Here is a 24,441-nt window from a genome sequence, read left to right on the forward strand (position 1 = left end):
GCCGGCACAGTGGGTTAAAGATCTGGTCACTGCCACTCAGATCTGATCTCTGGCCCACGAACTTCATATGCTATGGGGTGGCCAAAAATACATAAATAAATAAATAAAATAAAATTGCTGATATTTGACTGCATTCTACTTAAAAAAAAAAAATTCACATGGTGCAACCTAACATTTGTTGACTTGAAAAGTTAACTTTTAGAGTTAAAAAGATGTGACATGCACCACGAAGATCTTTAGGCCGTGGACCACTGAACTAAAACTTTCAATGGGACAGGACTGGAGAAAGGACAAACTTTCCCAACATCAGAAAAGTAAAGAAAAACTACAATTATTTGTGAATATGGCAGTGAATTTCCTTTAATCAAAAACAAGCATGACAAATTCATCAACTATCAAAAGCTACATTTTACTTAAAAACAGTCTTTAAAAATGTTTAATCATACAATATATACAATACATGCTGCTTTCCTTTTTGGATTTCAGTATCCACTTGAGTCCTAAAAAAAGGGGGAGGGGGAGAGTGGTTAACAATTTATAAATGATAAATCAAAAGTTCATTTAAGGAGTTCCCATTGTGGCTCAGCTACGTAACAATCCCGACTAGTATCCATGAGGACGCAGGTTCGATCCCTGGCCTCTCTCAGTGGGTTAAGGATCTGGCCAAGTTGCCATAAGCTGTGGTGTAGGTCACAGACACAGCTCGAATCCTGTGTTGCTGTGGCTGTGTTGTAGGCTGGCAGCTGCAGCTCTGATTCCACCCCTAGCCTAGGTATTTCCATATACCTTGGGTGCAGGCCTAAAAGGACAAAAAAAAAAAAAAAAAAGAGAAAGTTCATCTAAGATACATCTAACAACAACCACCTCTGCAGAGAAGAAGGGAGGGGCGGCCAAGTAAACCCACATTGTACATCTTATGTCAGTTCTCCTCTTTCCTTCCATTCCCGAAACCAAAGAAGTTTAATTACTTGTACATAGTAAGAGTTTATATTAAGTACTAAAAAGCTAATTCTAACTCTGAAAATCATAAAATCTGAGCTAGGAAAAAAAAAACTCAGCAATTATCTAATTCAAAGTCCTCCCCCCCCCCCCTTTTAACAGATAGATTTCTGGATTAGGAAAATGAAGCCAAGTGAAATTAAGTGACTTGCCCAACATTTTAAAGGGGCAGAGCCAACAGAATCCAGCCTCCTGGGTCCCATCCAGAGCTGTGTGCAGTACAGACTGCCAGAGCACCGCTAAGATTCCTTTCCAGCAGTGTCCGTCTTCATAAAAAATGAAGACTTATTTCATAAGCATAACTCAGCTCTCAGAAATGCCCCTCACCAACATCATTCCAAGGTAATTCTGTCTTTTTTTTTTTTAAATCAGCAAAAATGCACTTATTCACAAACAACAAAACAACAAGGAATTACAACTTGGAACAACCTAGGCTGAGTCACAGGCAAGTCCAGAGAACAAAGGGAAGGTAATTCTGCCTTAACCCTCCCTTTCCACTCTGTACCTATAAAACAGGTGAACCTCCTGGGACGGTGAACAAAACGGATGGGAAGAGCCAATGTTCCATTTGCCTAATTTCTCAGTCTGTTAGGGGAGAAAAGCCACGCCAAGAACACTCTCTTGTTCTGTCTCTCTCAACTACAAGTAATCAGTCGAAGAAGGGAGCTTGCAGCCACCAGGTCCTGTCCTGCCCTCTTCGCCAGTTACACACTGGACTACGAATGGGGCAGAAGAGGGAAGCAAAATCCAAATTTCACCAGGATGTGAAAAATGAACTTCAGGAGCTAAGTGCAGCTGACTCGCAGGTGTTACCTTCAGCTGACGCCAAGCACTCAGCCTCTATCGGCTTTGCCCTGAAGTAATCACAGCCTCCGAGATCTCAAAGGTCTTCACAATCTCCTGGCAGAGAACAAAGAACGTTCGGGCACGGGGTCTGCAGCAAAGGACACCCTGGGGATGAGCTGTCCGGGGTAACGTGCAGCATCTTACCTCCCACTCGCGGTAACTCAAAGCTAGGACTGCTTGATTCCGAATTTGAGTGTTTTGGTCAATTCCATCACTTTCGTTAATATTAACAGGCTCTGTTTGAAAGACAAGGTTTTCAAAGGTTATCAGATCAGAAGAGGTAATCTGAACAGAAACCAATGAGTAACAGGAATGAAGTCCGTATTGAGAAGATACATAGACTATTACGTATTTATTCGGATTTCATGTGTTGGCTTGTAGTATTATTACAACAGCAAGTAATCCCATTTGCTTCTATTTAAAATAAAAGTGTGCTAGAATAATAACATTCCAATCAGTTGAAAATTCTGCCCATCTATGAACCAACCACAGAGCTAAGACCTAGTAAGTCCAATATGAAATGAAGAATTTTTTTTTTTTTTTGTCCTTTTAGGGCCGCACCTGCAGCATATGGAGGTTCCCAGGCTAGGTAGGGATCTAATCGGAACTGTAGCTGCCGGCCTACACCACAGCCACAGCAACTCGGGATCCGAGCCCCGTCTGTGACCTACACCACGGCTCACGGCAACGCTGGATCCTTAACCCACTGAGCGAGGCCAGGGATCGAACCCACAACCTCATGGTTCCTAGTCGGATTTGTTTCCGCTGTTCCACGACGGGAACTCCTGAAATGAAGCACTTTTAAAGGAACAGAGAAGTGCAATGAAAGTACTTCGTTCTCTACAGGAGATCTCAGAAAGAAAATCGTAATGGAGAGTGTGAAATCATCCAGATAAGAATTCAAGATTCTCTCAGGGAGAGAGGGAGGAGCTGGTATCAGATAAAATAGAAAGATGGAAGCTACAAAAATAACTGCAATCACAAACTTTCTAAGTTAAAATTTAAGGGCAATTATATAATTTCTTATTACTCTTCCCAGCAGTAGATGTTGAATCAGTGATACAGATGAATTCGCTGGTTTTAAACTATGACCAAGTTTTCGGTATTTTCAGTTAGTTGAACAAGACAAAACATGGTAAAAGTTTGTTGCCTAAAATAACAACTCATTTACATTTAATAAAATACATTTCACAAACTCCAGTAACAAATACATTTTCTCTAACGGTAATTTTCTGAAAATGGTATCATTTACCTATTACTGGTAGTCGATCTTGGTCAAGTCGTATTCTTGCAAAGCCATCCTAGAAGACAAACAAGACTAACATTTGGATTCAAAATCTATAACCACTGGATGAAAAAAAATTATTCACCTTGAAAATTCTAAATCTCAGACAATCAAATGTACTACCATAACAATAATGAGAAGATTATATGGACAAGCTTTTGCTAAGATTTTCTCTACACGGGGTATCTCCTGTGTTTTAATCGGTTTTTAGCCGGCCTGTGGCACATGGCATTCCTGGGCCAGGGATCAAATCCAAGCCCCAGTTGTGACCTACATCACAGCTGCGGCAACGCCAGATCCTTTAACCCGCTGTGCCAAGCTGGGGATCGAACCTGTGTCCTGGCACTGAAGAGATGTCGCTGATCCCGTTATGCCACAGCGGGAACTCCTTAATCAGCTCTTTAACCCAGACACAACCTTCGTCCAGATCTCTTAAAACTGTAACAGTCTTGCCTCCTTAACTGATTCATACTTTTTGAATACGCCACATTTTATTATGTATTTCTATCATTTACCATTGGCGAACTGTGTCTTTGTCACCATTTCTGGAAAAATACTTTGGTCAATAGAAGATTTCTGCCTAAGGTTAAAATCGAATTCATCTTACAAGTGCAGGAATGCAAGCTGAAATGATTGAAGACCGCTTAGGGCAGATTCTCAAAGTACATTTCTGAGTAAGGTTCCCCCCCACCCAAACGATCTATTTTGAAATTATTTCAAACTTAAATGCATTACAAGACTACTGTAAAGTCCTCCCATAAATTGGTGCCCAGTGTCACCAATTAATCCAGTTTTGCAACATTTATGTATTGATCTCTCTCCCTTTCTTCTTTTTATGGCCACAGCTGCAGCATATGGAAGTTCCCAGCCTAGGGGTCACATCAGAGCTGCGGCTGCCAACCTACACCACAGCCATGGCAGCACCGGATCTCAGCCGCATCTGTGATCAGTGCTGCAGCTTGCGGCAACGATGGATCCTTTACCCACTGAGCAAGGCCAGGGATCAAACCCACATCCTCACAGGGACTAGTCAGGTTCTTAACCCCCTGAGCCACAACGGGAACTCTCGTTATCACTCTCTTTATATATATTATTAATTTTCATGAGTGAAAGACAACCTGTCCCTGTTCCCTAATGCTTCAGTGTGTATTTCTTGAAAACAAAGATACTCTCTTACCTAACATGACAACTCTCAAATTTGAGAAATTTAACATTTATACCATACAGTTACCTAATCTATGAGGTTCCACATTCAGATTTTGCTAATTCTTTCTCTAAAAAATTTCTAACAATGGAAAAGCGAGCACACAATTTTCTTAGCTAGCTGCTTCTGCTCGGGACTTAGCAATCTTTTGCGACAATGGGTCTAAAACACATATGGGTTAGTACAGATTCCTTGGCCAGCTCCCATCTATCGCTGTTAATATCTACCCTTTAAAAGCATATAAAAGCAACTAGAGACAGAATCTTAAGTCTTACCCTGATGATAAAAGAGACATGAAAGATGTTTTCCACTGTGCGGGGGAAGGAATGTGGATCAACCACAAAGTCAAAGAAGGACATGGGCGTATCGGCTACAGACAAATGAGGAGAGACGTCTTCAATGCAGGCAAAGTTACTGTGCTTATCCAGAAAACCCACCCTCCTGAAATGCGCATCCATCCTGTTGTGGGCTGGGGCAGCTGTTAAAAATCTGTACACCCACTCACCTGGCGACCTGCCTTTAAAACGCTGTCCGCAGAAATATAAGCCCACAGCACAAGACGGTGGGCCAGTACTTTTCACGCCAGCAGTTTACACAAGAGTAAACTACTATAAAGAACTTGCTTCCTGATACAGAAGCTATTAAATGTATTTATGATACAGCCACCCAGTGGGAATCCCCGAAGGGGATACACGGGAAGTGGATATGAGAAAATACCTACATGGAGATGTCACTTTGCAGAAGAATGTGTATATTTACGATTAGCTTTGAAAAAAGCAAAACAACAGCAACAACAGTCCCAGCTACTTAGTTGCATGTTTATAGGACTGACCCAAGCATAGAAATAGACACATTTTATAAGTGGCAACCCCTAGGGAGTTTTAATAGGTTAAATACGGATGAAATAGGTTCCTGGACTTTTTACTTTCTCACTTCTATGGCACATATTATTTTGTAACAGAAAAAAGACACCCCATCTTTTCAAAATGAAAATGAGAATTGATTTCCCCAGCATCCTCACATGGGATTTCTAAAGACGAGAAGCCTCACTAAAAGACAGATGCCCAGAAAGAATCAAAATGATTCCAACTTCACATATAACTGACAATGCCTTTCAAATAAAAATAACCTCTCGCTGAAAGCAACTCAGGCCTAACTGATGAATACAAACTGCTCCACTTTGAGCTTGGTATCGTACTTACGATCTTCTTGAAAGTATGTTTGCAACAATCCCAAGATCCTTTCTACTTCTTTTTCTGTTGCTTCTTGATGAGATTGTTCCATTCTTTTTAACTGAAAATATAAAGTCGTTATCAAGCAGACTGACCTAGTTGCCTAAACCGTTTCTGCTCTCTTCCATGGCCAAACTCCTCTAAATATCCTTTGCGGGGGATTGCTGGCAGTTTTTATCCCCGTCTTAAAGCTTACAGTTAAAATATTTTTTTCTAGTTTTCTGTAACATTTTCATGTTAATTTCCTAATAGGGGCGTGACATGACCATCCACCATTTCCCAGGCTGAACATAAAATACCCAAACACAAAAGGGACAGCTGAGAACCGTGGTTTTCTACCTGCAGTGATTTCTGCCTCCAGGGAACATCTGCCAACATGTGGTTGTCAACTCGAGGGGCTGAGAGGATGCTACTAGCATCTAGTGGGAAGAGGCCAAGGCTGCTGCTGAACAAACAGCCTACAATACACAGGACAGCCTCTCACAACCAAGACCCAGCCCCAAAAGTTAGTGCTGATACAAGAAACCCTGGCTTAGGTGAACTAACCCAAACAACAGAAATGAGTGAAAAGGAAGACAAGCAGTCAATCCAATAACATGTTTAAAGGCTGAAGTAAATCAAACGCGATTCAGATATTACATGATTACTTATGGGTGACAGAACCTGACTCCAGCCCCTAAAGCTTCGAAAAGATGGCCACATTGCATGTACATGATATTAATGGCTATTTTAACTTTAGGTGTTTTAAAAAGCAACATTCGAAAAACAAAACAAAACCAACCAACCTCGGCAGGCATTGCCTGCTTCTCTTCTATCATACGAGCTTTCTTTGGGCGATCGATTCGTGGCTTTGGCACAGGGCCCTCTCCTTGGATTGAACCCAACCTAATGAAAAATATGCTTTCATGTCTTTTTCTGTTTGTTTGGAAAATGAGCTCATTTCACTAGTGGAAAGCAGTTCCCATGGCAGAGTCAAATTCGGACCAGGCACTGGTGGTATACGAGTGACATCAGACCAAGACTCTTGTCAGGCCTGTGACACCCTTTCTGCTCCCTTAGTGTTTCTCGAACTCCTCGGGGCCTGACTCCACCACAGATGCCTTGTCCGCTCCTTCATATTTCACTCTGAACAGTCGGCCAGAGAAGCTGGTCCTCCCGGCTGGCCTGTTGTCTGTTTCGCAACCTCAGAAATCAGGGCAAGGATGAACACGTGGGGAAGGGGAACCAGCTGCTCCCCTGGGGTTAAAAGCGTTTGGCCTGGGGGTGTCATGGCAGAGACCCACAGGCTAGGACTCTAGAACACACCTGTCTTAGGAGGTCACAGGTCAAGCAGAGGCCACGGGAGTCCTTTCCCTCTTGGACTCCCTCCACCCCCCCCCCCAAAAAAAAAGCCCGAATGCAGATTTAAGCTACAGCGATAGATGTACCATGTAGAAACCAAGGCCGGGAGCATCGTGGTCCTTACACGAGATCAAGGTATGCAGTACAGATGGACAGATAAGTACACATCTATCTCAATACTCATCAGCACACAGATCCATTTCTTTGTAACACAGTAGCTCCTACAGTGGGTACTGGAGTGTGACTCAAAGGCTATGGAGCATCTGGGCAGAGTCTCCTCCCAGACATGGCAGCGATCTGGTTAGGAAATCTGATCCTACACTGATACCTGTCTAGAGAAGTTACTGGAGGCTTCCAGGCTGGGGCCTGTGGGATGAGGAAACCTTACCAGATGGGAAAAATGGGGGAAAGGACCCTGTAGGCCACAGGAGCAGCAGGTGCAAGGCTGCAGAGTAGCAAGAAAATCATGGTGGCTGCAACGTGGGCTAGATGAGGAGATAAAGTTTAAGTCATGTAACAAAAGGCTGCCTTTAGATCCTAGGGCTTTTGACAGAACCTAGAACTCAACAGCAAAAAAAAAAAAGATTTGGACTTTTCTTTTTTCATCTTTTTAGGGCTGCACTGGAGGCATATGGAGGTTCCCAGGCTAGGGGTTGAATCGAAGCTGTAGCTGCTGGCCTGTGCTACAGCCACAGCAACTCGGGATCTGAGCTGAGTCTGCAACCTACACCACAGCTGACAGCAACACCAGATCCTTATCCCACTGAGTGAGGCCAGGGATCAAACCTGCATCCTCATGGATGCTAGTCAGGTTCGTTAACCACTGAGCCACGACGGGAACTCTTAGACTTTTCTTATAATAAAAAAGTTTGATCTTTTTGCTATAATATTCAGTGGTTCTGGGCACTGGAGTTAAAGGAAGTCTGGTTAAAAAGAGATGCCTGGGAGTTCCCACTGTGGCCCAACCTGATCAGAGGCATCTTGGAAGTGCTGGGACACAGGTTTGATCCCTGGCCCGGCACAGCGGGTTAAGGATCTGGCGCTGCGGCAGCTGCAGCGTAGGTTGCTACTTCGGCTTGGATCTAATCCCTGGTTGGGGAATTCCAGGTGCTGTGGGGCAGCCAAAAAAGAAAAAAACAGATACCTGGCCCCACACCACAGCCCCACTGCATCTGCATCTCCAAAGCCTTCTGAGACACCGCTAATCTGGAAGCGCAGTCAGGATAGACAGATGCCTTGGAGCTGTCCACTTAAGGGAGAAAGCACTTGGTGGTTTATTCTAGAGAAGTTCTCTCCATCTGAAGGCTGTCTTACAAAAGGACCCGTAAGAGCTGTCTCAGTTTCTCCAGAGGACTGAGCTAGGGAATGAAGACAGAAGCTAATTCCAATTGAGTATAAAAGGAAAGCTTTTCAAAAATGAGAGTTGTATCCGAAAAATGAACTGGGCAGTTTATGTGCCAATGACTCAAGTAGTCTTCAAATTTAGGTCAGAGATGATCCAACAGGGCATTACAACAAACGGCACTTTACATATACTGGTAGAATCTTAAGATATCTTTTGTGGGAGGTCTCATCCTCCTACATAATAAGGCTTTTAAAGATGATAAAACAAAGCCAGACATTATCCCACAGACCTCACACTAGAAAGCAGAGGAGCCAGTAGAGGGCCCTGGTAAAGGAGGGGCTGGCCCACAGCCTTAATTTAAGCAGGATGAGGTCCCATCCACGTCAAGATTTTATGGGCTTTTAAATCTTTCCCAGGCTAGGGGTCGAAATCGAGCTGTAGCTCCTGGCCTACACCATAGCCACAGCAAGCTCGGGAACTGAACTCTGCAACCTGTACCACAGCTCACGGCAACGCCAGATCCTTCACCCACTGGGAGCGGCTAGGGATCAAACCTGAGTCCTCATGGAGACTAGTTGGGTTTGTTACCACTGAGCCACGCAGGGAACTCTAAATCAAAATTGAGGAGTTCTCTTGTGGCACAGCAGGTGTTGTGATCTGGCGTTGTCATCGCAGCTGCTCTGGTTGCTGCTACAGCGAGGGTTCAAACCCTGGCCCAGGAACTTCCATGTGCCAAAGTTGCGGCCAAGAAATAAAAAAAATAAACACAAAGTTTAGACTCCAAACAATGGCATCACGACCACCTACAATACCAAATACTTTCTGTCCCTACAACAGAAAACAATTTAAGGTTTACACATAGCTGGGGTATCAGATTTTTAGAATAATCTTACAGAAAGTGGAATGTATGGGTTTTATTAAAGGTGTTTTCTGCTGTTTTGCCTGATATTTTCCAGGAGTCATAGACTATGAATTCAAAGTCAGAACTGTCTTCATCACGGACGAGTTCTTCAGCTTCTAGCGGATTTACTCCCATATGTGTCAGCTACAGAAACGAAGGGAGACAAAAACCCCAGTTAAGCCACAAGCCGTCATTTACCACATCCAAGCATCTCTATCGCTAAACAAGAGGCCAGAGGCTAAGTCCGTTTTCCGTATCCTAACATGTTGGCTAAATTTCTTCTGATAAATTCCGATTTTTCAAAGCTACCTTCCTTTTTTTTTTTTTTTGGCCTTTTTAGGGCCGCATCTGTGGCATATGGAGGTTCCCAGGCTAGCGGTCCAATCGGAGCTACAGCTGCCGGCCTACGCCACAGCCACAGCAACACCAGATCCAAACTGCGCCTGTGACTTACACCACGGCTCACGGCAACGCCGGATCCTTAACCCACTGAGCAAGGCCAGGGATTGAACCTGCAACTTCAAGGTTCCTAGTCGGATTTGTTTCCGCTGTGCCACGATGGGAAGGAACTCCAAAAGCTGCCTTCTTTTTGGCAGAAAATATGTCTCACTTCATTATCACTTCTAGTAAGTACTTAGAGCTTCTGGTGAGAGAGCGAGATGGTCCAGATCAGTGGTTCTCAACTAGGATGATTTGGCCCCCGGGGGTCTTTGGACATTTTGGTTATCACAGCCAAGTCTGGAGACATCTTTATTAGTCTAATATTAGTCTAATAATTCTCTTATCTCAGGCTCTCTTACAGCAAGTGTATGGTATTAAATTTGCTTTTATGAACACTCTTATTACATTATAAAATGCCTAGTTATCACAACTGGAGGGGGGGCACGGAGGGGGGCAGTGCGACTGCCATCGAGTGGGTAGAAGCCAGCGTGCTGCTCAACATCCTACAATGTACAGGACAGCCCCCCCCCACCCCCCCGCGACAAAGACACACTCAGGCCAAGATGTCCTGAGGGCTGCCGAGGCTGAAAAACCCTGTCTAGCCCCTGCGAGGGGTGTAGCATAAGAACTAAGCTCCCACGGGGAGTTTCTGATCACAAGCAGTTCATTTTAAAAGTATTAGTAAAGCTGAAAATATGCAATCACACCCAGATCATCAGTTCCAAGACAGAACAGGGACGTCTGGCTGGCGTCCCACGTGCATTTTCAGCCACCCTCCTGGAGACTGCTATTCAGCTTGTGCCCCAGCATTTCCAGAGAGCTGTGGCCTTGCGTCTGGGAGGGAACTGTTCACCTTAAAACTGCCTTCCTGGGGAGAGCCGGCGGAAGTCTAATAATTCTCTTATCTCAGGCTCTCTTACAGCAAGTGTATGCTATTAAATTTGCTTTTATGAAAGAACACTCTTACTACATTATAAAATGCCTAGAAGTTATCAAGGTAACATGGTAATATCATATATAAACAGTCATCCAGAAGCCCTCAGAGAGCTTAATGCTTTACAGGCAATTTAAATTTTTGAAGAGAGGCTGCTAGAACCTGGACAGAGAAGAAAGGTCACCCCCCCCAAGCCCCAGGCCCTCCTGACATCGTGTCCCCCACCACACACTTGGAAGATGACATTTCGATTTTTGTCTGGTCAAATCTACCCATCTTTTCTTTATGGTCTTTTTTCTTTCTTCTTTCTTTTTGTCTTTTTAGGGCTGCATTTATGGTCTTATATTTGGTGTTATACTTGAAAAGCTCTTCCCCACCCAGAGACTAGACAGCTCTTAATTTCGGGTCTTAAATGGACTGCTTTAAGACTTCTGGGATTTATTTTTGAGATGTCATTTAAAGTACCAAGCTCACCCTGAGAAATAAAAGTAATTTTTAAAAATACCACCCAATATATGGTCAACTTTACAGAGCTATACTTTCACGTGCATTTTTCAAAATGCATTCTACTTCAAAATTAAAAAGTTTAAAAAAATTTTAAGGTTTGAAGTTTAAGTAAGTTAAATTTACATTTTAAAAAATTTAAGGTTTTGGAGTTCCCATTATGGCGCAGTGGAAACGAATCCGACTAGGAACCATGAGGTTGCGGGTTCGATCCCTGGCCTCGCTCAGTGAGTTAAGGATCCAGCCTTGTCGTGAGCTGGGGTGTAGGTTGCAGACGTGGCTCGGATCTGGCGTTGCTGTGGCTCTGACATAGGCCGGCAGCAACAGCTCCAATTGGACCTCTAGCCTGGGAACCTCCATATGCTGAGGGTGCAGCCCTAAAAAGACAAATGACCAAAAAAAAAAAAAGAAAAAAAAAATTTAAGGTTTTAAAAACAAAAAACCTCATCTGCCTCATACTTTACAAAAGAATTGATCTGGTCAGAGCTCATGGTACTAAATCATTTTAATCACCATTGAACAAACACTGTCAGAAATTCATTGTCCTAACAGAAGTGCTAGGACAGAGGGTGGCTCAAGGTTGAACCAAGAGGAAAAACAAAAGACAAGAGAGTAAGATAGAAAGTTCATCTCATTGAGCCTTTTTTAAAGTAAATCCATCAAGGAGAAGTTTCAAAATTTCAGGTAATAACCATTCAAACATAGTAAGAGGCAAAGAAAGGGGAATAAAACAGCAGCAGCACCAACAAAAAACCCAAAGCAGAACCCCAATCATATTTGTATGGTTCTGGAACAGTCTCAAAGACAAAATAAATCAAAACATGTCCCCTTCTACCAGCCTTAACCAATCTCCAGATGAACTCTGTCACCTGCTGTGTGGGCTTTTTGCCCAGCTCAGGACAAAGGTCCTGGGTCACTGAGAATGAGCTAGAACACTTATGAACTGACAGCTGAGTGAGGGGAAAATGGCCAATTGAAATAAACCTAGCATCCAGGGTCTTAGAAGGCTAGGAGGTTTTCAAGCTGTTCTAAACTCCCACCCTAGATTCCACCACTTAGCTTGACTCTCATCTGTTTTTTGTTTTTTGTTTTTTTCCAGGCAGGTAGGTTTATTTTTATTCAGAAATACTTTCATATTCGCTGTTAATTAAGTTTAAAAATTCAAGAGGGACACAACAAATTACACGGGTCTTAGAAGTTACGTCAAAGATGCGAGTTTTAAGAGTGACAGTTATACAGCTGTCATCTGTTTAATTTGGTAAGATCTCTTTGGAGGAATCTGAGACCCCAAAAAGGAAAAAGGAAGTGAAAACCATTTGCATGTGGATATAAGCCAAGTAGATAATTATACAGTATGTGACAATGAAACATTGTTCATTAAGATTCTGTAGCTTTGAACTTACTAGAGTTTCAACATATCTTAACATATCAAACGAGTTCAGATCAGAACGCAGCTGCTTGGCCTTCTCTTTGCCCAAATCTGAAGCCAGGACAAGAAAATGGGCATCTAGGACTGCTTCTCTTGCTCGGGACACTGTTCAAAAAAGAAAGAAAATACACACATTGCAGCATACACGGTATCCACAGGCATTTTCCCAAAATTTCCATCTACTTCCTCCGCATTTCCCACTGGACCAAAAAAAAAAAAAAATTTCAAACATACCCATCTGTCTAAAAACTGATTCCCCTGCCCAACTCACCAAAATCTGAAATCAAAGCTGAGCAGTCTTCCTCAAAGCCAGCCTTCTCTGTACTTTTCCTACTCCTGGGAACTGAACCACAACCTCTTAATAACCTCAGTTTAACAAAACCTCCATCATTTCTTTCTCTCTCTCTCTCTCTTTTTTTTTTTTTTTGGCTGCACCCACAGCATGCGGATGTTCCTGGGGCAGGGATCAAACCCACACCACAGCTGTAACCAGAGCCCACAGCAGTGACAATGCCGGATCCTTAACCTGCTGAGCCACGAGGGAACTCCAACAAAACCTCCATCATCTCTTAACCGTGGCGTTTTCCTTGGAGTCTGTGCTGATGATGAAAGCAAGCTGGATGCCTACTGGGCCTAAGGCCCTGGGCCTGGCATGGTGGTTTTCTGACCAGCAATAGGTAAGTTGTCAAGGAGCCTCAACTCAAATAATGGGCTGGTCAGGCAGCAGGAGAGGCACACCTCTCCCTGGCAGCACCAACACCATCAAATGATCGTTCTACAGGCAGCAGCGCTGAGACCTCAGGGATGGACGATCCAAAGTTTGACAGCAGACAAGGATCTTAAGCTATAAAGATGGAACATGATGGAAGATAGTATTGAGGTAGGAAGGAGGTGGATGGGCCCCTGGGCTGAGAACAGCTGGGACTTGTTAGGCTGCGTACATTGGGCCATGCTTCTCTTTGACACGTCAAGGAGAAAGTCAATGGCAGGAGCTGAGCTCTGCTATAGTATAAAAAGATAAGAGGACCACTTCAACGACTCCTGGGGTCACGGAAAGCTCCCCAATTACACATGCGCAGTAAGACTCCTAGGGATTGGAAAGGGACGGGGAGCCAGGCCATAATAAGTCCTGATACTATCCCAGAACCCTTTGCTCTGCAATCCATCTCTGCCAAAAGATGCACACGCGTATCAGGGAGGGCCCTGGGTCCCGTTGGGTGTGGGAAATGAAAGGATTATTGGCCAAAGGGAAACAAAGACCAGAAGAACTGTCCTATATAAGGGATTTAAATCAGCTCTCTGACAAGCTCCTCATTCAGGAGCCCACACCGCGCTCCTGTTTTGGGTGAGTGTTAACTGCTTTGCTTCTGCTGTAGATACACAGCCTACTTCTCTCCCCTGTCCTACATGGTGTACTGTGTTTCTTTTCTTTCTTTCTTTTTTTTTTTTTTTTTTGTCTTTCTAGTGCCGCTGCCTCAGCATATGGAGGTTCCCAGGCTAGGGGTCGAATCGGAGCTGCAGCTGCTGGCCTACGCCACAGCCACAGCCATGCCAGATCTGAGCTGGGTCTGCTACCTACACCACAACTCATGGCAACACCAGATCCTTAACCCAATGAGCAAGGGCAGGGATTGAACCCGCAACCTCATGGATGCTAGTCGGGTTTGCTAACCACTGAGCCACGATAGAACTCCAGATCAACACTTTTTAAGATGGGTGAAAAATAATGGGGCGAAGGGGTCCAGAGGAACCTTGAGGCTCTGGACCAGGGGCCAAGGCTCAGGTAGAAGAGAACACTAAAGAGGGTGCAGCAGGGATTTCACGGGGAGGAAGGGCAAGGCTCACTGGGGGAAGGTTTGAGATTTGGTGAACTGATAGAACAAGTAAGAAGGCTGTGGTCAGAGCAAGAGAGACACAAATTCAACAGCAGATACCCAGAAAAATGCTAAAGGGGCACAACATTTAAACCACCCACCAGGAGTTTCCGTTGTGGCTCAGTGGTTAACGAATCCGACTAGGAACCATGAGGTTGTGGGTTCAATCCCTGGCCTGTCTCAGTGGGTTAAGGATCCAGCGTTGCTGTGAGCTGTGGTGTAGGCCAGTGGCTACAGCTCCGATTAGACCCCTAGCCTGGGAACCTCCATATGCCATGGGAGCGGCCCTAGAAAAGGCAAAAAGACAAAAAAAAAATTTTTTTTTAAATAAACTGCCCACCATACTAGGGCGTGACTAGAAACAAGTGTCCTGGTCCTCAGAGAACGTGAGGACCTGTTTGGGCAGCGCCAAGCTCTGCTGACTTCCGCACCTGCATTTGTCTCCCTCTCCCCCTCTGTTCCCACAGAATTTAGAGAAAGACCTGGAGGGAATAGTGTTCTGAGGACTCCTCCTAGGGCTCTGGGACCCTGTGCCCACACCAGCGGTACCCCTGACCGGTCCTCTGTCACCAAAAAAAAACTGCTCTCACCACTAACACCGCAACTTGCTTTTAATTCAAACCAAGATTTTTTTAGAGCCCCTCCCCAACAATTGTCTAGTTCAAGGCTGAGACTTCTCTCTCTCTCTCACCAACCCCCACTTCCACTGGAGACCAACAGGTCCACTTGGAGGCATGGCCACCCCCACTGGGTTACTGGTGGACCAAGAACAGGGAGCTGAAGGAGGGGAGGTTAGGAGGATGGGGAAAGAAACAGGATGTCAGAGGCCAGCTCTGTTCTTTCTTCAGTTCATTCATTCAACCAGTGCATCCTGGTCATACAGCAGGTAAATACAGTAGAAAGATAATACGTGGGACGTTCTCCAACTTTTTGTTTTGTTTTGTTTTTTGCTTTTTAGGGCTGCACCTGCGGCAGATGGATGTTCCCAGGCTTGGGGTCAAATCAGAGCTACAGCTGCTGGCCTACACCACAGGCACAGCAATGCTGAATCTGAGTGCATCTGCGACCTATACCAACAGCTCACGGCAATGCTGGATCTAACCCACTGATGGAGGCCAGGGATCTAACTGCATCCTCAAGGATACTAATCAGGTTCGGTTCCACTGAGACACAAGGGGAATTCCGGGAGAATTCTCAAACTTGAACAAGCAACAGAACCACCTGCCTCCCTAGAACAAACTGCTGCCCCCACCCCCAATTTCATGTAAAGCCCTTAGTATATGCTTAGGGAATGGTAAGTGCATAATAAAAGCAGTAGCAGTTCTACAATGAAAAAGGTTCCAAATCTCCTAAAGGCTATTATAAATGGAGTTGTTTGATGTCAATGATTTGGCTCTTACGTAAAATTATCCTAAAACATCTTTATCTTATTTAAAATAATGAATTACCTCCATTAAACAGAGTGTTGGCCTCTTCAAGGACCTGTGTTAACTTGTCACTGGCATTCAATATATCCTCCCGGTTTTCTATTTTAAAAAAAGAAAAATAGCAAAACGAAACACAGGCGTTGGGAGAGTGCTCATTTACTAACAAGTCGCTGACACAGTGATCACCTGCAGCCAGAATGAGAAGCCCCCCCCCCTCCGCCCCCTACTCCCCGGGGAATTACTTCCAACAGCTCCATCTTTTTAACCAAAACCGCACCTAAAAAGAATGGTGACTGTATCCTTTAAGCAGAATGAACTTTAAAAGGAGACCTAGATGGTTCCCTCTAACCTCACCCAAGAGCTCCACGCCTTCTGCAGCCTCTGAGGAGCGCTAAGAATGAATCGCAAACTCTTCAAGGCACAGGGTCCCCTGGGCCACCCAGTGTTTCAGATCCCGTAGGTCTGGGGTGCGGTCCGAGGATTTGCATTTCGGACAGTTCCCAGGCGATGGTGCCCGGCGGGCAACCACTCGCGGGGAATCGCCGGATGCAAGAAAAGAAGCCCGGCGTTCGCGTGCCCGCCTCTGCTGCCCCTCCCTGACCGTTTGGGCTCGGGCAAGTCCCCGACCGCGCCCGGCCTCCGGTGGTGCCGTCCCGCCCCTCCGGGACCCGCGCGCCCCCGCCAAGGTCGTGCAGCGCTCTCCACGGATGGACTTAGGAGCGCTCCGCGAGCCAATCCCGTCTCCGTCCCGGGCGCCGTTGGCCAGCCGGGCCGCGCGGCGCCTGCGCCCGGCCCCCGCCCCGCACCGCCCGGCGCCCCGCCTTACGTTGGACCGAGTTGATTAGCGCCCGGTACTGATGGCGGATCTGGCGGCACAGGCCGTGGTCGGTCTCCGCCTCCAAGCTCGCCGGGTCCATCAGCTCATCCCCGGAATCCGACGGCTCCGTCTCCTCCAAGCTCGGGCGCTCCGGGGCCTCCCTGCGCTCGGGCGCGGCGCCGCGGCGGGACACAGGCGACAGCGGGGACCGCGAGCGGGAGCGGGTGCGATCCCGGTGCGGGTCGCGGCCCCGGCCCCGGCCCTCGGACCGGCGGCCGCTGCTGTCTCCGGACATCGCGCCGAGCTGCCCTGCAACTTCGGGACGGCGGAAGTTCGCGCCAGAAACTGAAACCCCTGCTCGGCGCGAGCGCCTGCTCCCCGCGGAACGTGGTTCCCTGGCCCGCGCCAGCGCACAGCGACGCCTGTGGCGGGAGGCCGGCGGCGGGCGGCGGGCGGCGGGAGGCGGGCCCGAGGTGGCGGGCGCAGTGGTTAGCGCGCCGCCGGCCCGCCCCTGACTTTTTGCGCCCCTGCCTTTGGAGGTACTGAGATCCCACTACTCCGCTCTGTAAGGTGCTTAGGCTTTTAATTGTCTGTTGTCCTGCGCTCACCCCACTAGGCCTTCATCTTCCTGGGGTTTCTGGCTCCCCAGGGCACAGCCAAGCCTGTGGAACAAATACTTAGCATTCTTCCAGGTAGAAATTCATTCCAAGCCCCAGACAGAAACGCCTGGAACATATCCCGGTCATGGGTATGGAGTCCATGTTTGTGGATCAAGGCTCCTGGAGTTAAGCAGGACGGACTCTGGGCTCGCAGACCAGAGACGCGGTTCTGCATCTCACTTTAGTTCCTAGAGCCATGTTGGGGGGATCAAGTGGGGTTTACGAGCAGATGGCAACCCCACTATTTTTGAGGACAGAAGAACAAACAAAAAAATTAACAAGATTCCTTGATTTCCTCAGAGAAAACTCTGTCAACCATCTCTTCTAAATATCTACACTTTGGAGTTCCCCGTTGTGGCTCAGCAGGAAGGAACCCAACTAGTATCCATGAGGACGCGGGTTCCATCCCTGGCCACGCTCAGTGGGTAAAGGATCTGGCATTGCTGTGAGCTGTTGTGTAGGTCAGCATCTGTAGCTCTGATTTGATCCCTAGCCTCAGAACTTCCATATGCCTCTGGTGTGGCTCTAAAAAGACAAAAACAAACCATACTTTGACAGTTTATACTCATAATTGGTTCTCAAACGAAAGAATTTTAAAATACATCTGAATGGTCTAAATATGGTGGAATTATATTCAATATAATTTTAAAGATAAATGTATGAATTTCATTCCATATATTTTAGATTGTATTGCAAACGTTTCTCAAGAGTTCTCTTTAATGCTGAGAACACATTTTATTTCCTCAAAGGAACAGTATTATAAGCCGAGTTACTACACAAGTCTACAAAAATAGCAACTTGTAAATCAGGTGTACTCAGCTTGAGGCAGGCACTAGTTATTGCTGCCCAATGGCAGATACCTCACCTCATCCCTGCTTTACCTGGGTTTCAGGAAAGGTGTGCTCTGGCATCTGCCTCATTGGCAGAAGCATGATTGGCCTAAATGAATCATGGTAATCTCCTCCCCCTTCCCCAGTGACTGGGTTAGAGATGGAACGGGATCCAGTTCAGGACAGTGACTTGGGAGGGAGCTTCCCATTTGGATAACACACAGAGCCTCCAGAAAAGAAAGGCTTTTTCCCCTTCCTCACTCTTCTTTGAGATGCTAGCGTGAGGAAATGGTGCCTGACATGCTGGCAGCCCTCTACTGCTGATGAGATGACAAGCATGAGAAAAGACCAGAATATTGGGGATGCTGGAGAGGAAAGATGGATGTGGCTGAAATGCTGAATGACTTGGAGTCTGCCTACCTCCAGACTCCTCAGTAAGCCATAAATATCCTGTGGTTTAAGCCACTGTTAATTATTTTGTGGTTGCTACTTGTGCTCAGTGCATTGGAATCGAAACAAATATTTAGCATTTTTCCAGATGGAAATTCATTCCAGACTCCAGACAGAAACCCCTGGAACATTTCACTGAATTCAGCAAGCTTTTACGTGTACTAAGGGGCCAGACACTCGACAAACCAAGCAGGTCACAAATTCGGCTCAGAAACTTGCCTTTGCTATCTAGGATCTCACCAAGAGACAGATACGAAACTGATGCTAAAATTCATGTGGAAATGCAAGGGACTCAGAATAGCCAAAATCACCCTGAAAAAGAAAGACAAAGTTGGAAGGACTCACACTTGATTCCAAACCTTACTACAAAGCTATAGTAATTAAGACTTGTGAGAAGTTCTGTGGTGGCTCAGAGATAATGAACACAACTAGTAACCATGAAGATGTGGGTTCCATCAATCCCTGGCTTTGCGCAGTGGGTTAAGGATCTGGCATTGCCATGAGCTGTGGTGTAGGATGCAGACGTGGCTCAGATCTGGCATGGCTGTGGCTGTGGCCGGCAGCTGCAGCTCTGATTTGACCTCTAGCCTGGGAACTTCCATATGCCGTGGGTGCAGCCCTTAAAAAAAAAAAAAAAAAAAAGAACCCCCCCCCCCCAAAAAAAGGAAAGAAAAGGACTGTGATACTGTCATAAGCAGGGACATGAAGGTCAATGGAATAGAATTAAAAGTCTAGAAATAAGCACATCCATCTATGGTCAATAGATTTTCTACAAAGATACCAAAACAATTCAATGAGGAAAGAAGTCTTTGTAACAAATGATGGCGGGACAATTGGCTATCTACAGGTAAAAAACTGAAGCTGGACCCCTCTCTCACAAATTAACTCAAACTGGATCAGATCTAAATGTTAGAGCGAGCACCATGATATTCTTTGAGGAAAACATGGGTGTAAATCTGTGAACTTGGACCGAGTGACAGTTTCTTAGCTATGACACCAAAATCACAAGTATCAAAGGGAAAAACAGACAAACTGGGGAGACCAGGTTCGTGGTAATTGGTTACAGTAGCCATGAGAAACTAATACAGGTACCTAGGATAGGGTGAGCAACAGTGGAAAGACATTACTACTTCTGGGGCTGAAGGGTCAGAGGAAGAAGCGGTGTTACCAGAGCCCCAGGATGGCTGAGGCCTTGAAGGGTCCACCAGACGGAAGCTGTAATCCTGGAGGGATATAGTCATGCTGGGAAAAGAGGAAGTGGGGGCTGAAATACCCTGTGCTTGCCTTGCATTGGCTGAGGCCAACATGGGGCCAGAGGGCGAGAGAACCTGGATGATGGAGTCCACCCATCAGTCTCTGGGCAGAGCAGGGCCAAGGAGGATTGGGATGAACTTGAGGTAGGGATGAGGACAAATGGATGGCTATTAGCTTGGTGGGTGAAGGTGTATCAGATCTATTCAACTAAGAATAATAGAAACCCCACTCTAGTAGCTTAGCTAAAATTGTTTCATTTTTTCTTGTGACATTAGAAGTCTTGAAGTATTGGCTTAATTGCCTTAACCTAGAAATGGCAGGTGGAACTGCTGCTCATAGTCTATTGGTCAGGTCTGGTCACATGGCCCAACCTAACTGCAAGGGAGGCTGGGAAACATATTTTCTGTTTCTCTGTTCCCCCATCTCTTTGTCCCCCCATCCCATCTCTTCTTCTTTGCTTTCACAGCCCACTTCCCACCGCAGAAGCCAAAAAAATGCCAGATATTCAACTTTCCCCCCAGTGTCCCTGGTACCTGTGGCATGGAATGTGGCCCAATATTGACCAATGGGTCTAAGAAGAAATCTATGGAAGGTCTTCTCAGAAATGTCTTCTCCAGGAGTTCCCATCATGGCTCAGTGGTTAATGAATCCAACTAAGAACCATGAGGTTGCGGGTTCGATCCCTGGCCTTGCTCAGTGGGTTAAGGATCCGGCATTGCCGGGAGCTGTGGTGTAGGTCAAAGACGAGGCTCAGATCCCGCGTTGCTGTGGCTCTGGCATAGGCTGGTGGCTACAGCTCCGATTTGACTCCTAGCCTGGGGATCTACATATGCCGCAGGAGCGGCCCAAGAAATTGCAAAAAGACAAAAAAAAAAGTCTTCTCTACAATAAAAACAGACACCAAGGGGACATGTTCCTATTTAGCCAAAAGTATCATGCCCACATGTGTTACTCAAAATGTGGCACCATCTTGTGACCATGTGAAGCCAGACTAACAAACATCACAAGGCAGCAGGAGCCGAAGTCCTTGTTGACATAACCAAGCTGCTGAAACAGCACTGCAACTGCCCTTCCTCTGGACATCTTGACACCACTTTTCATCGGGTGGTTTGTTATTGCAGATAAATCCATCCAAACGAGGCATTTCTTTCCTACTAAATCCAATTCAGTTTAGCTTTTCTGGTACCAAAAAACAGAAAATCCTAACACATGGACCCAGATGGATTCAGAAAGTAGGACTTGATGCAGTTTGGCCAGAGAGTAGAGGGGCTGCTTGCATTCAGATATGCAACAGGGATGCACAAACCCAGAGAAAGGTGTAGACAGTTATCCCTCAGTATCCGAAGGGGGAATGTGTCCCCGGGCCCCCACGGATGCGAATATCTGTGTATGCTTAAGTCCCCTGGATAAAATGTCACAGCATTTGCAGATAAGCTATGCTCATCCCATAGACTTTAAGTCATGTCTAATGACTCATGATACTTAATACAACATAAATGCTATGTAAATTGTTGCCAGCACATGGCAAATTCAAGTTTGACTTTTTGGAACTTTACAAAAAAAATTGTTTTCAAATATATTCTATCCCTGGCTGATTGAATCTGTGGGTGCAGAAACCTCTAATCTGAGGGCTGATGGTATGCATTAATACAGCTTACCCGGGAAGGGAATAGGGAGAAGAGACATAGGGAAGTTATTAAATTTGTACTGCTTCAGTGATGTGTTAATAGTATCATCTTGGAAGAGAAATTTCATTTTAAAATAGTAGTCTTCAGTCTGCACTGTGGAACAATAAGCACATATTATTTATTATTTAGTTATGTAGTTATTTTTAGCCACACCCACAATACGTAGAAGTTCCTGGGCCCTGGGTCAAACCTGTGCCACGGCTGCAGCAACAACTGGATCCTTAATCCACTGTGCCACCAGGGAACTCCTCAGCAGAACGGAGAGTTGCAGCAGAACCTCCATGTGCCGCGGGAGTGGCCCAAGAAATGGCAAAGCAAAACAAAACAAAACAAATTTCCTTGACACATAAAGCTTATTTGGTTTATATATTATTATGATTGTTTACTTATTTTTGTCTTTTTAGGGCTGCACCTATGGCATATGGAGGTTCCAAGGCTAGGGCTCAAATCAGAGCTTCAGCTGCCGGCCTACGCCATAGCCACAGCAACACAGGATCCTTAACCCACTGGATGAGGCCAGGGATCGAACCCTCGTCCTCATGGATACTAGTCAGATTGGTTTCCACTGAGCCGCAATGGGAACTCCGGTTTATATATTAATTTGGTCTTCTCAATTTTGTAAAAGAATGCAAGCATTTACCTAAATGTACTTATTTCCTCATAAACAGAAATTCTCATTATTTTCATCTCACCTAAATCAGAAACGTGGATTATATTAGCTCCTTTTTAGTCTATTGACATATTATTTTTGGAAACAGCATCCTATTACAAACCAACATCTTCACAACACACATACTGTACATGACACTAAATGTATTTTAAGATATAAAGAATAATGTCTTTTAGCAAAGCTCCAAAAATTGAAATTAGGGGTTGAAATTAATATTGCAAAAAAATTGCAAAGAGGATGAGATTTTCATTGCATTCTAGCTCTCTTTGGAAACACGCATTTCGGTTGATATTCTGGTTCTGCAAGTTTCACACACCCACACCCACACCCACACCCACGTAGTTCTTCAGTTGCTTTGCTTTTCCGCCCATAGAAGACTGGCACACTTTCCCTTCTGAGCAAAGCTATCCAACATCTGAGAGGTAGCCTTCTTTGGGCTAATGAAGCAGATGGGGCTGACTGCATAATGGTCAAACATGCTTTATTGTAAAATAGACTCGAGCTCCTTTTTTTTTGTCTTTTTTTGCTATTTCTTTGGGCCGCTCCCGCGGCATATGGAGGTTCCCAGGCTAGGGGTCAAATCGGAGCTGTAGCCACCGGCCTACGCCAGAGCCACAGCAACGCAGGATCCGAGCCTCGTCTGCAACCTACACCACAGCTCAGGGCAACGTCGGATCGTTAACCCACTGAGCAGGGGCAGGGACCGAGCCCGCAACCTCATGGTTCCTAGTCGGATTCGTTAACCACTGCGCCGCAACGGGAACTCCTCGAGCTCCTTTCTTACTAACTTGTGCACATAAAGGTCCTTTAGGATTTAGTGCCTTTACCTCTAAAATGCGGACAATAATCATGCAGCAGAGAGTTGTTATAAGAATCAAATCAGTTTGGAGTTCCCGTCATGGCGCAGTGGAAGCAAATCCGGCTAGGAACCATGAGGTTTTGAGTTTGATCCCTGGCCTTGCTCAGTGGGTTAAGGATCCAGCTTTGCTGTGAGCTGTGGTGTAGGTTGCAGACGCGGCTCGGATCTGGTGTTGGTGCGGCTGTGGTGTAGGCCGGCAGCAATAGCTCCTACTGGACCCCTAGCCTGGGAACTTCCATATGCCGTGGGTGCGGCCCTAAAAAAACGAAAGACAGGGAGTTCCCGTCGTGGCGCAGTGGTTGACAAATCCAACTAGGAACCATGAGGTTGCGGGTTCGGTCCCTGTCCATGCTCAGTGGGTTAACGATCCGGCGTTGCCGTGAGCTGTGGTGTAGGTTGCAGACGCGGCTCAGATCCCGCGTTGCTGTGGCTCTGGCGTAGACCAGTGGCTACAGCTCCGATTTGACCCCTAGCCTGGAACCTCCATATGCCGCGGGAGCGGCCCAAAGAAATAGCAAAAAGACCAAAAAAAAAAAACAAAAACAAAAACAAAAAAAAAATGAAAGACAAATAAAAAAATAAATTAAATTAAAAAAAATCAAATCAGTCAATACTATCCTATCTAAAGTTCTTAGCACAAACGAATACGTATATTTTAGTTTAAGTATTTTCATTGTTGTTATTGTTAGTTTTGTGTTAATTAGGGAGCATCCTGATGGGATAAGGATGAAAAAAGGCAAGGACAAAAAATAAACATGGGAGGTGATCAAGAGACCGCGTAACAGGAGTGGATAATTTACACTTAGTACTGGTTGGAACCTCAGCTTAGGGAAGTTGATCTAAGGCAACTTTTTCCAGCTTCTTTATTCAGTCGACTATTCTACTGAAATTCCCTTTTTTTCTGAGATTTCCATCCCAGGGCCCTCTATCTGTCCACCTCAATCTGGATGAGCTGCAATTCCAGTCTTGCACCGTTGTCACTATGGGGCTTCTCTTGTCTGCTTTCCTCTTTTTTTTTTTTTTTTTTTAAATGAGAGTTGCAACGTTTATTTCAGGTTCTCTCTTGGTTTTTTTTTTTTTTTTTTTCTTTTTTGCCACACAGGCAGTATGTGAGAATTCCTGGGCCAGGGATGAACCTACGCCGCACAGCAGCAACCAGAGCCACAGCGGTGATAACGCAGGAGCCTCAACCCGCTAGGCCATCAGAGAACTCCCTGCTTTCCTCTTAAATCCATTGCTTTCTGGATTCCATGTTTAAAACTTTTCTTAGTTTATGCTCTGGTTTTTTGGAAGCATTTTCTTAGAAGAGTTGCAGAGGGTAAAAAAAAATTTTCTTTGATTTCTTTTTTTTCTTTTTGTCTCTTTAGGGCTGCACTCATGGCATATCGAGGTTCCCAGGCTAGGGGTCTAATTGGAGATGTTGCCACCAGCCTATGCCATAGCCACAGCCAC

General features: G+C 45.5%; 1 protein-coding gene across 1 annotated transcript; it reads right to left on the reverse strand.

Moving 5' to 3' along the window:
- Positions 1-334: 334 nt before the first annotated feature.
- Positions 335-16,937, reverse strand: NSMCE4A (NSE4 homolog A, SMC5-SMC6 complex component). The gene is made up of 11 exons (XM_047760507.1): positions 16,589-16,937; positions 15,784-15,861; positions 12,436-12,566; positions 9,146-9,297; positions 6,352-6,451; positions 5,537-5,627; positions 4,610-4,704; positions 3,098-3,146; positions 1,990-2,081; positions 1,813-1,899; positions 335-500 (listed from the first exon to the last, which is right to left on the reverse strand). Exons 1-10 carry the CDS (start codon positions 16,872-16,874, stop codon positions 1,840-1,842), a joined length of 1,134 nt encoding a protein of 377 aa, XP_047616463.1. The 5' UTR covers positions 16,875-16,937; the 3' UTR covers positions 335-500; positions 1,813-1,839.
- Between the last annotated feature and the right edge of the window lie 7,504 nt (positions 16,938-24,441).

Source organism: Phacochoerus africanus, chromosome 15 (genome assembly GCF_016906955.1).
Source record: "Phacochoerus africanus isolate WHEZ1 chromosome 15, ROS_Pafr_v1, whole genome shotgun sequence".
Lineage (NCBI taxonomy): Eukaryota > Metazoa > Chordata > Mammalia > Artiodactyla > Suidae > Phacochoerus > Phacochoerus africanus.